The 12,328-nt window shown below is 56.7% G+C and overlaps 1 protein-coding gene across 4 annotated transcripts in view; it reads right to left on the bottom strand.

Moving 5' to 3' along the window:
* Nucleotides 1–767: 767 nt before the first annotated feature.
* Nucleotides 768–12,328, bottom strand: part of TRAF3 (TNF receptor associated factor 3) — a 121,619-nt gene continuing 110,058 nt past the window's right edge. For all 4 annotated transcript variants that reach the window (XM_032621358.1, XM_032621357.1, XM_032621361.1 and 1 more), the window contains 2 exons: nt 7,043–7,217; nt 768–6,283 (listed from right to left, as the gene is read on the bottom strand). In XM_032621358.1, coding sequence (XP_032477249.1) covers nt 5,712–6,283; nt 7,043–7,217 — 747 coding nt within the window. In that variant the 3' untranslated portion in view covers nt 768–5,711. The remainder of the gene's footprint in view (nt 6,284–7,042; nt 7,218–12,328) is intronic.

The raw sequence follows: 12,328 nt of genomic DNA, 5'->3' as shown, positions 1-12,328 counted from the left end.
CGGGGAGGCCCGGGCCGCAAGCCGTGACTTAGAGAAGGGGTGAGGCCGAGCACGGGCTTCGGGGGCTGCGGCGGCGACACGTGGAGGACCAGGGCGAGTGGGGGAAGGGCTGAGCGGTCACCAGGGCCTTCGCGCTGCCTCGCGGTGCTGGAAAGCAGCCCGCACACCTGGTGATTCGGGGGAACACCGTGGGAGACGCAGGGCTTCCTGCTCCGGGGCCTGACCGCCCAGGGAGACCGGCCCGCTGGTGCTGAGCCGGGCAGGCGCCTGCTGGCCCTGTGCCCCCAGTGTCCCCACTGCGGGTGGCTGCGTGGAAGGCGCCGCCTGGAAGCCCCACAACCACCCGCGGTGTCAGCACTGGCGGGGCTCACAGCCAGCCCCCTGGTTTCAGAAAGGAGGTAGACGCTGTCTTTCCCCTGACACGCGAGGAAACCGAGGCTCAAAGAGCTCGAAGTCCCATAGCTGATAAAGCGGCGGAAATGGGACAGGATCTCCGGGAGGATGAGGGCCCCCTGGCTTGCTCTGGACCAAGCCATGGACTTGAGCACGGCTGCTGGGTGCACAGGCCCCGGGGACCCCCTCAAGGTAAAGCCACCGCCTGAAGGGAAGGCCAGGAAGCCACGGCAGGACCGGTGGCACCCTCTGCAGGGGCCGGTGCAGAAAACGTGCACGCAGAGCCCAGGACAGTGACCGCAGGAGGGAGGGGCCCCCTCACGGGGCCCTGGGCCGCGCCTGGGCCTATGAGTCAGTGTGAGAGAAACCAAGACTCCTAGTCAGATTTAGTTTCCTCTAATCAGACAGTTTAGCATTTCAAAGTTTTGCATTCTACACTCTTACAAACTTTAGTTATTAGCATCAGAAACACAAAAACGTTGCAAGACCTCCAAACACAAATAAATACCAAATAAAACCACACACAGTATACAGTAAACAAAAATATCAAACATAATAATGCTACCAGGAAGTCAGCCATGTTGCTAACCCACAGTAACAACATGAGTATTGCTGGGCAATAACTTACACTGTCCTTTTGTGTTTTTTTCTTAGAAGAGCAGAAGAACACGGGACGTGAATCACTGGTCACAATCACTTGGACTGTCGAGATGGGTCCTCACAGCGAGCGGTTATACAGATGCAATTTTTAAAACAGGCAGGTTAAAAACAGAGTCAAATGAGGGATTGGCCTTCTTTGGTCTTTGTTTTGGGTAAGAGAACTGAACGCAGAGGGTGCCATCAGAGAAAGAATCGATTCTGGAAATGCGACACAACTGTCTGCGTGGATTTACACACTTCCTTTACCACAGACGTTATTCTACAGAGAATTCTTATAGAAATCCTTGAGAATCATGCCAGCTTTTGTGTTTACCGATTAAGTCGTTGAGTTTGCTGTGGAAGTTATCTCACTGGTCTAAGGGGACTGAGTTACGACCCGATCACCACGAACCGCAGGAGTGGTGCAGCCGTCTTGGACTCCACCTCTCTCTCGTCGTGAGTTCACAAGACAGACTCTAGACACAGCAGCAGTGGCAGAAATGAAATGCGAGCACTGCTTGGTGCCACTCGGGCCTCCGCAAACGGCACCAACCACCTGTGGCCTGGGTCACCCGAGGCCAGCAGAAAACGCCCCGGACGCTTCCAGGTCTGCGCCCTGCCCCCGCTGCCCCGGGGCCCTGGTGACAAGCAGCACCGCCCGACAGACAGCAGAGACGAACAACCGGGTCACCTGCCCTCGCTGGAGCCTCACGCCGACCTTGTCTGACCCGACCCTAGTGGACACGTTGTACTTTGGAAAAAACACAACTATCAAGATTTGCAAACAGAAGGCAGAACCATGGTCTTGGGCTGAGGAGGAGATTGGGTGACAGACCCCCCCCCCCCTTCGTGTCACAGATGCAAAGGAACTCCCGGAATTCCCCCCAGCTCTCCTCGGCGGCCTGATCAGTAAAGATCTAGACTAGAAGTTAGAAAATAGTATTCTATGGCTCCGCCTGAGCCCTTTCCAGCACTGATAATCACTGCAAGCGAGGGATACGTTTTGGAGAGCGGAGGTGTGGGCAAGAGGCCCCGCGAGGAATCTCATCTCCTGCCCAAGCCCGTGAAGACAGGCAGGGATGCTGGGGCCGGAGAGGTCTGCGTCCGGCACGGGATGATGGGCACTCCTCCACGTGCAGGCGGGAAGGAGCGGGCCTGGATGGCTGGAGGGGCCAGCGCGCCCCCCAGGGTGCACTCGGGGTCCTGCCTCTCCCCCCACCCCCTCGGGGCCCTGCTGTGCCTAAGGGTTCGTCCAGCCGCCCTTTCCTCTGCCTGAAGTTGCCCACGGGCTGCAGGATGCCGGGCCCACCGCGGGCGACCACCCCCATGACGCGGAGGGTCGACAGGGACGCGCGGCCCTGGGCGGCTGGGGACGCTGCAGGAGACGAGCTGCTGGGGAGAGGCTGCGCCGTCCTGGCCGGCGTCTGAGGGGCCTGGTGGAGTCGGCCACCAGGACAGGGAGGTGACGGGCGGGGGCAGGAGGGCCGCCTGGCCGAGAGCCTGGCCTCAGCTGGCGGCTGCGCTCTGGGGCGGGGCCGGGGGGGCGGGGCCGGCGGCCCTCCTCGACGGCCGCTCCGCGACCGCGCCTGACTCACTCTTGGGGGCTGGTGCCACCCTCTCGTGTGACAGGTCTTGGAGCAATTTATCCGTCTCCTCTGCGTCACCGCAAACCTGGGAAACTGAGAACCCCAACCTGTAAAAAGAGGCCCAGGTGAGCCGCCCGGGCTGCTCCAGCCCCAGAGCCAGAGCCTGGCATTCGCTGGCCCCGCCGGCCCGACACCCTGGCCCCCCACCCCTGACCAGAGACCTGCAGGCAGGCAGACCCGGCCGGTCTTCATTTCCAGGACAGGCGACGACGGGGAAGCAGGGGTGCTAACCCTGCACGGGACTCGGCGTCGGTTCCTCTACGGCACTGGAGCGGTTTTGTTCTATGCGGAATCTGTCACTTTCGGTACACGGGAAAAGTGCGTCCACACGCCGTGTCCGACACCATCACTTGTCGCTGCGGCCCTGGTGGCGGGAGGGCCCGCGGGCACCAGGGAGGCATGCGACCCGCTACCACCAACCGTCACCGAGCCACGGCCTGAAGCTCCCGCCGCGTCCCAGCCTCCCGCCGGGGGACAGTGAAGCTGGGTCTCTTGGGTTCCTGGGTGGCGGCCAGGGGCCTGGCATCTTCCACCGGGAGGAGCTGCTGGAAAAGTCCCCCCACCAAGGGACGGATGCTTCTGGGGCGCTGCCAGCGGCCCGACCCCGACAGGATTCCAACCCAGGGGAGGGAAAGGATTTTTTTTTTTTTTTTTTTTTTTTTTTACCAGACCGAGATGTTGCTTATCCTGAATTTGTTAACATCGCCCATACTTTACGTGAAGGGGAGGAAGTCCCTGTTGGTAACCCCTGGCCTCGGGAGAGCCATCTGAGGCCGGGTGGGGCCTGCCGGGCAGCCTCCCTCCCCTGGGTCTCCAGGGCAGAACCGGGCCCAGGCCTGGAGGAGGTCTGGGCACTTGGGGGGAACAGTGGTCCCACAGCACCTGCAGGAGGGCCCTCCTCTGTGAGCGGGGACACACGACTCCTTACTGGGCAGAACCGGTGACACTGATTCGCCCTCAAAGCAATTCTGGGGTCAGGGGATGGGAAAGAAAAAGAGACGAAGACAACTCAGCATCTTAACTGCCGAAGGGCAGGGCAGGTGCTTGGAACCCGTGAGGTCACTTATGGAAGCCTGGGACGGCGGTGGCCAGGAGGTGCTTCCAGCAGGCACTGGGGCGAAGGCACACCCAGGGCGGAGGGCAGCACCAGAGACACGGGGGCCACCGGGCACCACCCCGCCGTCCCCCGCGTGGCCGTGGCCACGGGGAGCCCGGAGGCAGGCAGTCTGAGGTGCGCGGCCCAGCTGGCCAATCGTGGGCGCGTCTTTTGGATGAGTGGCACAGATGCGGCGGTTCACACACATTGGTTTTGCCTAAGAAGCACCCGTCACGTGTAGCACCCATCAGTGGTAAGAGCACCCATGGAGCGTGGTGCATAGCAGGGGGCACAGGAGCAGGGCCCCGCTCTGTCACAGTTGGACCATTGAGAGAAGGTAAACGGGGGTGAGAAATGCCGCCCGGACAGGCGCAGGCCGGGGCCAAAGACCCCAGGGCCACCCTTCCCAAGAGAGGGGCGGGCCCCAGGACGCCTGTGGATCAGCCTGGGCGGCCCCCGGGGAGCAGTCTCTGGAATGCTCAGAGGGCCCCGCGGCGGGTGGTGTGAGCGCCCACAGCCCGGGGACGCAGCGGCGCAGCTCCTGCCCTGTCCCTGCCTGCGTGTGGCCTGCGCGGCTCGCTTCTGGGGCCTAGAGATTTGGAATCTGCGATAATGAAGCAGTGGAGGCTCCAGAAGCCGACGGGGGGGCCCGGCTTCCTCAGCAGGTACAGGGCTGTCTGAGGGCCCTCGAAGAGGCAAAAGGTCTAGTGATCAAGAGAGAGGTCTGGCTGAACTACCACCTTCTGGAATTACAGTGAACACAAAGCTGGGGTCGAGAAGCAGCATGTCACATCTAAGGCACAGGTACAGTATGCCACCATCTCTACGCAAACGCTGTTAACAAATGCAGCAATATGACAGGATGAAGAAACACATCTGCTGTGGCCTCCTTCAAGCACAAGTCACCTGCCCACCCCCGGAAACTGGACACGGAAGGTCGGTGCTGTCAGCAACAGAGAGCTTGTCTGAACACGTGGGGCAGAATTTTAAAAACCTACAGGATTTTGTTGAGAACTCCAAAGTTCAACTAATGCCCTATTTTAGGGTGAAAACAATTATAAATCTGAAAATGATGCACAGCATCCATGAGCATTTTCCTTTCATAATAATTTTGAAGTAGTGTCATTAACTACGACAGATATTGAAGGTTTACATTTCTAACGAGAAATAACAACAGATTGAATATTCTCTTTCCTATCACAAGTGATAACCAGTGTTTGATATTTTACATTTTCTTCCAAGAAATATCAGTCTATCGACGTTTTAAAATGAAATGTTTGCAGTAACAATTATCTTAGAACTTTAAATTAAAAAACGATTCTGAATTTAGAGACTTTCAAAAAAGACCTAGGTGCACTTCAGGGTCTTCTGACAGAGTATTGAAGCAGAGACCAGATGAGGCCTTAAAACAGACAACAGGCTATGTTTGAAACAGGACTGCACTCTTGAATCTTAGAATGAATATAGCAGAACTGCATTATGATTTCATAAATTCTCCTTTTACTTAACATGCTGACATGTCCAGCTATCCCCAGGTATGTGCGTGTGTGTGTGTGTGTGTGTGTGTGTGTGTGTGTGTGTGTGTGTGTTCTTTTTTTGGTGTTTAAGGAAGAGAAATCATGGTTCTTTTCTTTAGCATATATGTTTTCCACCTTAATTAACTAGATCTTTAAAAATGAAAACGAAAACCTTCTCTGACAGCAGTATTTCTCTCGTCGAAGGATAAATAATTCTTCCAAGTGAAGTGTTGCTAGTCTATTAGAAAACGTGGTGTGTGTGTCCTGACGCGTGGCTCCTCCCGCCGGCCCGCGGCCACCTTCTGCCGCTTCCTCCGTTCCACAAGGTCCTTTTCTGGGCGTGAGGACCTCGGTGGAGACGGCCGGTTCAAACCCCCCAGAGGAGTTGCCTTCTGCTCAATCCGCCTCCCCAGAGACTCGTCAGGGGTCTGGCAGGTCCGAAGTATCCACTATGACTTTGATAAAAATGGTATCATCTTTAATGTACGTCCCGTTTTCCAGCACAGTCTGCGCCACGAAGACTGGGCAGCCGGAAGCGATGTTCATCTCGCCGGTGGGCTTCTTGAAGCTGCTGCTGTTGGGGTCCGGCTTGAAAGCGTCCCCCAGGTGTCGCCGGGAGGACCCCTGGTCCATCAGCATGAGTGTCACCTTCTGCTTGAACGGCCAGGGAAGGAGGGCGTCGTACTCTCCACGCATGATGACGAAGAACAGCGACAGGTGCGTCCCCTTGCCCATGCCGTCCCCGTTCAGGTAGACCCTGGCGCACATCTTGTAGCCGAAATAGCCGGTGTAGAAAGGCTGGCTGTAGAGGGACAGGGTCTTCCCCATGACGGCCTCCTGCTTCCGCCGCTTGTAATCCCGGATCTTCCAGATCAGCACACCGTTGTAGCTGGCCGTCTCCAGGACCTGGAACCGCAGGTCCATGTCGGCCAGGCGGATGTCGTGGACACTCAGCATCTGGTCGTGCCGGCTCAGCTGGGACTCCAGCAGGCCTGCGGCGGGCGGGAGAGATGGGCGTGGAGACACATGACTATCACAGGGGCTGGAGAAGCCGATCCCCACCAGCATCTGAGCAGAAGAGCCCAAACTCGCTGCGGCTGCTGGGGGGTGGTTCATGCCCCGTGGAGGACCGGAAACACAGGCCTCGGGATCCACAGCCTGCTGAGAGGCGACAGCCTGGGCTGCCTGCCCTCTGGCTCACGGCCCCGGCCTCCAGCCCCCACGCTCCGGGTAAGCTGCGCCCTAAGAGGGCTTAAGCTGCCCCTCCCCCCCCCACGTCCTTGGCTGGCTGAATCCAGCCCCACGTGCATCACGATCACCCTTGTTCTTTCCCCCATTAATCCTTCTCGTGCAGATATTCAGAATACTCGCTCAGCCCTTGAAGCAGCGGCCCCGGTGGCTTCTAGGTATCGGACACGCTGCTGGGCTCACCGGGTCCCCTGCTGCCTCTGGTCACCTTCTGTCCCCCAGGCCTTCAGGAGCGGGTCTGGAGCACCCGACCCGCAGGCCGCCCCACGCCCACTCTGCCACGCAGGCCTCACTGCACTGAGGGGAGCGTCTGGGCCCCTGCTGTGGGCATCTCGGTAGGAAGCCAGCTGCCCCGGCAGGCGGCGCATCAGAAGCACCGGCCGTGACTGGACGGCGCCGGCCTAAGGCAGCACGCGCCTCGCCTACCCCAGCTCTGGCCTGGGGCCCCGGGACCCGGCCAGGCTCCCCTGTCCCGGGGCCTCCCGGACCCGCACGGCTCTCACCTGTGTTCCGAGCCGCCTGCCCTGCACTCTTGTCCACACTCTCCAGCTCGGTCACCCGGCTCTGGAGCGACTCCACGCTGCTCTTCATGCTGCCTGCCTCCTCCCAGCTCTGCCGGAAGGGGCGGATCTCCTTGTCGAGCTCCTTCAGTTTCTCCGCTTGGCTGTCTATTACTCGCTTCCACATCAAAGGTGTGAAAAAGGTAAAATACAGTTAGAGCTCGCTGCCAGCGCTGCGCCGCTACCATGAGCCGCCCGCTGGTCAGGAACAGGGAGCCCGCATCAGCCCTCACGGGGCATCTCACCTTAGACCCACGGGCATCTCGGGGGACACAGGGACCCAGGCCCCTAGTTCCAGGAGGGGACCGAGGCCTCACCCACCAAGTGCAGGGCATGCGGCTCCCCCACCCCCCTGTCCTAGCCTCAGCTCAGGACTTGGAGTCACTCATCGGCCCCGTCTGAAGGCCTCCATCCCCTGCAGGGTCGAGTGACCAGCAGAGGCCAAACTATGTGGGCCTCCGGGGCTAGAGGGGCTGCCCCGTTTCTGTGGCGCAAAGAGCGCTCAGAACCCCGCCTGGGTCCCAGAAGAGAGAGCTGCCACCACACTGCCACCTGGCTCCAGAGACCTGGCTGCCAGCACAGGGCTGGCAGCAGGACAGGGCCCTGGAGACGGGTCCTCGGGGCCCCGGGTGAAGCCAAGGGGCCAGTGCCTATTGGCGGGGTGGGTGGGGGTCTGTTCCCACTGGGCAGAGCAACCCTGCTGACAAACGCGTGGCGTGGCTGTCGACAGCGAGGCTTGATTTAAATAATTCAGAAACCCCCTTTTCCAGAAGCATATGACCAGCACGTCTGTAACAGTAACTGGAGGGGTGAGCCTGGCGTGCCAGCCATGGCTGCCCAGTTTGTCTGCAGGACTGGCCTGCCCACTTGTTAGGTGAAGCCAGGGACCCAAAGAGTTTTCACTTCTAAAAAGAATTTGCATTTTTGAAATAAAGCTCCTGAAGGCTGGGTGGTTCAGTCCCTGAAGCTGTGGAGTGGCTGGGCCGCCCTTGAGGCTGAGGCCACACAGGGGAGAGCCCCGGGGACCTGCCGAGTTCACTTCTCCTTTTGGGAGACTATTTTTAAACATCGAGGTTTCAGCACCTTTGCTGGCTCTTAATAACCGTGAAGGAACAAACATGTAGGCTTGGGTTACTTTTTCTGGGTAAAAATACGGTGTTAATCTTCTTCTTCTTTCCAAGAAACCCTGATATTGGCTAACATTTAAAAGGTAAAGACGATTTCTCTAAAGAACACTTCTTTCTACACCGATACCACTTTATTTTAAAATATATATGGTGAGAAGCATAGTTAGTTCACAAAGTCTATTTTCTGGGGACAATCCTATTGACATGAATGAACGCCCATACCCATAACGAACCGCTGTAATTTTTCTCCTGTCCTCTTACCTACTCAAGTGACAAAATGACAAACTAGGCTGATGTGGGTACTAGTGAGAATAAGAGGGGAGTTAATGGAAACCTAAACAATCAGTGGCAGTTCCTTGGTGGACCTCGTTGTAAACCATGAGGACAAGCTGCTCATCACTTCCAAGCCCCCCTCCCCAGCCCCGGGACTGGTGGCGCACACAGGACAGTGGCACGAACGCATGAGGCGCTCTCGAGAGGGAGCAGAACCGTGGCGTCTGAAATGACAGCAAGGCCCCCAACTACAGACCAGGAACATGGAGTCAGCAGGCGGGTGGCGGGCAGGAGGGAACATGGGAGCGAGCACACGTGTACACACACACACACACACACACACACACACACACACACACACACAGACAAGGCCCAACCACTGTTTAAAAGGCACTCCTCACACAGCAAGGGAAAACGTGCTATTTTCAAACAGACCCTTCATTTGCAGAAAGGGTATGAGGTCAAAGCAGAATGCTGACCTAAATTAAGCTTTCTCTGTAAGATGCAGCAAACATGATGTCATTCTTGAAGCGCAGTCTACACTCAGCCCCTGCAGTGTTTCTATAAAACACAAATCTTAAATGCAGGTGAGGATCTTACTAGAAAAAAGGATTCAGGAGCTGAGAGAAACAGCACAGATCACACACGATGTGAATAAACCCTGATCAGGAGACCCGCTCACAGAGCATCAGTCTATCGGTCTCACGCTCATGCACTTAGGGCTTAAATCGCCGTCTGTCACTTGGCACCATCTGGTCACCGAGCCGATGTGGGTGGGACTCCTGGGCCCAGCAAGGGGCCCCTGGACAGAGCGCTCTCGCTCCAGCCCGGCAGAGCCACTGACGGTGGGAGCGCCTGGGAGTGCAGCTCCTGCTAACAATGCAACACGGGAATGAAGCTCACATCTAGGCTTTTTTTTTTTTTTTTTTTTACATTTTTAAAAAAAGTTTATGTATTTTACTTATTTATTTTTGGCTGCGTTGGGTCTTTGTTGCTGCGTGCGGGTTTTCTCTAGTTGCAGCGAGCGGGGGCTACTCTTGGTTGTGGTGCGCGGGCTTCTCATTGTGGTGTCTTCTTTTTTTTTTTTGCGGTACGCGGGCCTCTCACTGTTGCGGCCCCTCCCGTTGCGGAGCACAGGCTCTGGATGCGCAGGCTCAGCGGCCATGGCTCACGGGCCCAGCCGCTCTGCGGCGTGCGGGATCCTCCCGGACCGGGGCACGAACCTACGTCCCCTGCATCGGCAGGCGGACTCCCAACCACTGTGCCACCAGGGAAGCCCAGTGGTGTCTTCTTTTTTTTTTTTTAATAAATTAATTTACTTATTTTTGGCAGTGTTGGGTCTTTGTTGCTGTACGCGGGCTTTCTCTAGCTGCGGCGAGTGGGGTCTACTCTTCGTTGCAGTGCACGGGCTTCTCATTGCGGTGGCTTCTCTTGTTGCAGAGCACGGGCTCTAGGCACGTGGGCTCAGCAGTTGTGGCTCACGGGCTTAGTTGCTCCACGGCATGTGGGATCTTCCCGGACCAGGGCTCGAACCCATATCCCCTGCATTGGCAGGAGGATTCTTAACCACTGCACCACCAGGGAAGCCCTAGGCTGCCTTTTTAAATTGAGAAAAAAGGGACTTCCCTGGTGGTCCAGTGGTTAAGACTCCGTGCTTCCACTGCAGGGGGCACAGGTTCAATCCCTGGTCGGGGAACTAAGATCCCACGTGCTGCACGGCATGGCCAAAAAAAAAAAAGTTCTTTACAAAGTAAAATATTAATAAACTACCCTTCCACGGCTGGTGAAAGCTAACCCACTCTTAAGTTCCACTTCCTTTGCACAACTCTGACTGCATCCCATCCGCCCTATCTGGGGCCGTCAGGAGCTCTGCACTCTGTGTGGACTCCTGTACAAGCCTGTCTTCAGGATTTAGGGTCGATTGGAGACTCAGACAAGGGAGGAGATGACACAGAGAGGGATAGGTCTGTCACCATCCAGGTGGTCCAATGCACAGGGCGGGGAAGGCTCCCTGGAGAAGGTGGCATTTACAGTGCCGTCTGAGGTGCCTGAGGAAGTGGGGAGGGAAGGTCCATTCTGCCGCGGAGAGAGTGGCAAAGGCGGCAGTGAGGAACAGCGACCAGTCACGGTGGTGGTGTCCTGAGCCACTGTATAGCGCTCAGGTAAACTGTCCTCCAGCAGCTGGAATTTCTAGGGTGAGGACCGAGGGGCAGGTCTGAGCCAGGCTCTGCTGAAATGGGGGATTGGCGGGGGGAGGTCGGGAGGGACGGGAGGCAGAGCCCCACCCAGAGCCGGCATCTCCAGCCCCAGCCCGCAGGGCCGCCATCAATGTTCACTCAGAGGCCGATGGTCCAGGCGCCTCTCAGCGCTGGCAACCATGGTGACGAACATTACCGACCCTGAGGTCATCCAGGGGACACGGTTCCATGTAAACCATCAGGAAACGGTCAGCCGTCCGGAGGGGTTTCCAGCCCGTCAGCCCCTGCTCCTGACCTCTGTCCCTCTCCTGGAATGCAGCCTACTTTCCTCCGTGCCTGCCTTCCAAGGAGGAGGAGAAGAGCGCCGGCGCGGGTCACCGCCGCCTGCAGACATGGCACTGCTCAGCCTTCACCTCCCCGGGCTCCGCAGCTTGGAGCTGGATCTCTCTGACTTAGATCTCAGTGGTTTCTTCAATCGTGGAAGTTTTTTTTTTTTTTTTTTTTTGTGGTATGCGGGCCTCTCACTGTTGTGGCCTCTCCCGTTGCGGAGCACAGGCTCCAGACGCGCAGGCTCAGCGGCCGTGGCTCACGGGCCCAGCCGCTCCACGGCATGTGGGATCTTCCCGGACCGGGGCACGAACCCATGTCCCCTGCATCGGCAGGCGGACTCTCAACCACTGCGCCACCAGGGAAGCCCAATCGTGGAAGTTTTAAAACGTGAATCACGCACAGTGGAATGATTAAATTAAAGTAAATTCCAACTTTTCATGCTGGAAGTGGGGAACGGAGGAGAGGAATGCATATAAAATCTCCAAGGTGTCAGGCGAGTGCATCCATGACCTCATTATGGACACTCATTTTTTTTGGTTATAAATGAACCCACTACTACATATATACAACGGAATACTACTCAGCCATAAAAAAGAACGAAATAATGCCATTTGTAGCAACACGGATGCAACTAGAGATTATCATACTAAGTGAAGTCAGAAAGAGAAAGACAAATACCATATGATCCCACTTATATGTGGAATCTAAAATATGACACAAACGAACATATCCACGAAACAGAAACAGACTCACAGACACAGAGAGCAGACTGGTGGCTGCCAAGGGGGAGGGGATGGGGGAGGGATGGAATGGGAGGTTGGGGTTAGTAGCTGCAAACCATTGTACATAGAATGGATAAACAAGGTCCTACAGTACAGCACAGGGAACTATATTCAGTATCCCGTGATCAACCATAATGGAAAAGACTATGAAGAAGAATGTGTGCGTGTATAACTGAGTCACTTTGCTGTACAGCAGTAGTTGACACAACACTGTAAGTCAACTCTACTTCAATTAAAAAAACCTTTGGAAACCACTACCTTAAAATAAGAATTAAATATAAGGAAAAACAACCACCCACTACTTACTCGTTCTTCCTTCTGCTGTCAATAAGCCGTAACAAGTGGCTCTCTAGCATAACATAATTTCCTCGGCCTTTCCACGCACCGCTCTGAGCCCTGGCCACCCTGCGCACAGCTGGACCTGCTTACCGGATGGCGGCATAGGCCTCTGTCCGGACACGCTGACCAGCACCTCCGAGGCCTCGGCAAAATGCCACAGACTTCCCGTAGGAGGCTTGT

The sequence above is a fragment of the Phocoena sinus genome, chromosome 2 (genome assembly GCF_008692025.1).
Source record: "Phocoena sinus isolate mPhoSin1 chromosome 2, mPhoSin1.pri, whole genome shotgun sequence".
Taxonomy (NCBI): Eukaryota; Metazoa; Chordata; class Mammalia; order Artiodactyla; family Phocoenidae; genus Phocoena; species Phocoena sinus.
The sequence above is the reverse complement of the archived record's forward strand: the minus strand, read 5'-3'. Positions and strand labels throughout refer to the sequence as shown.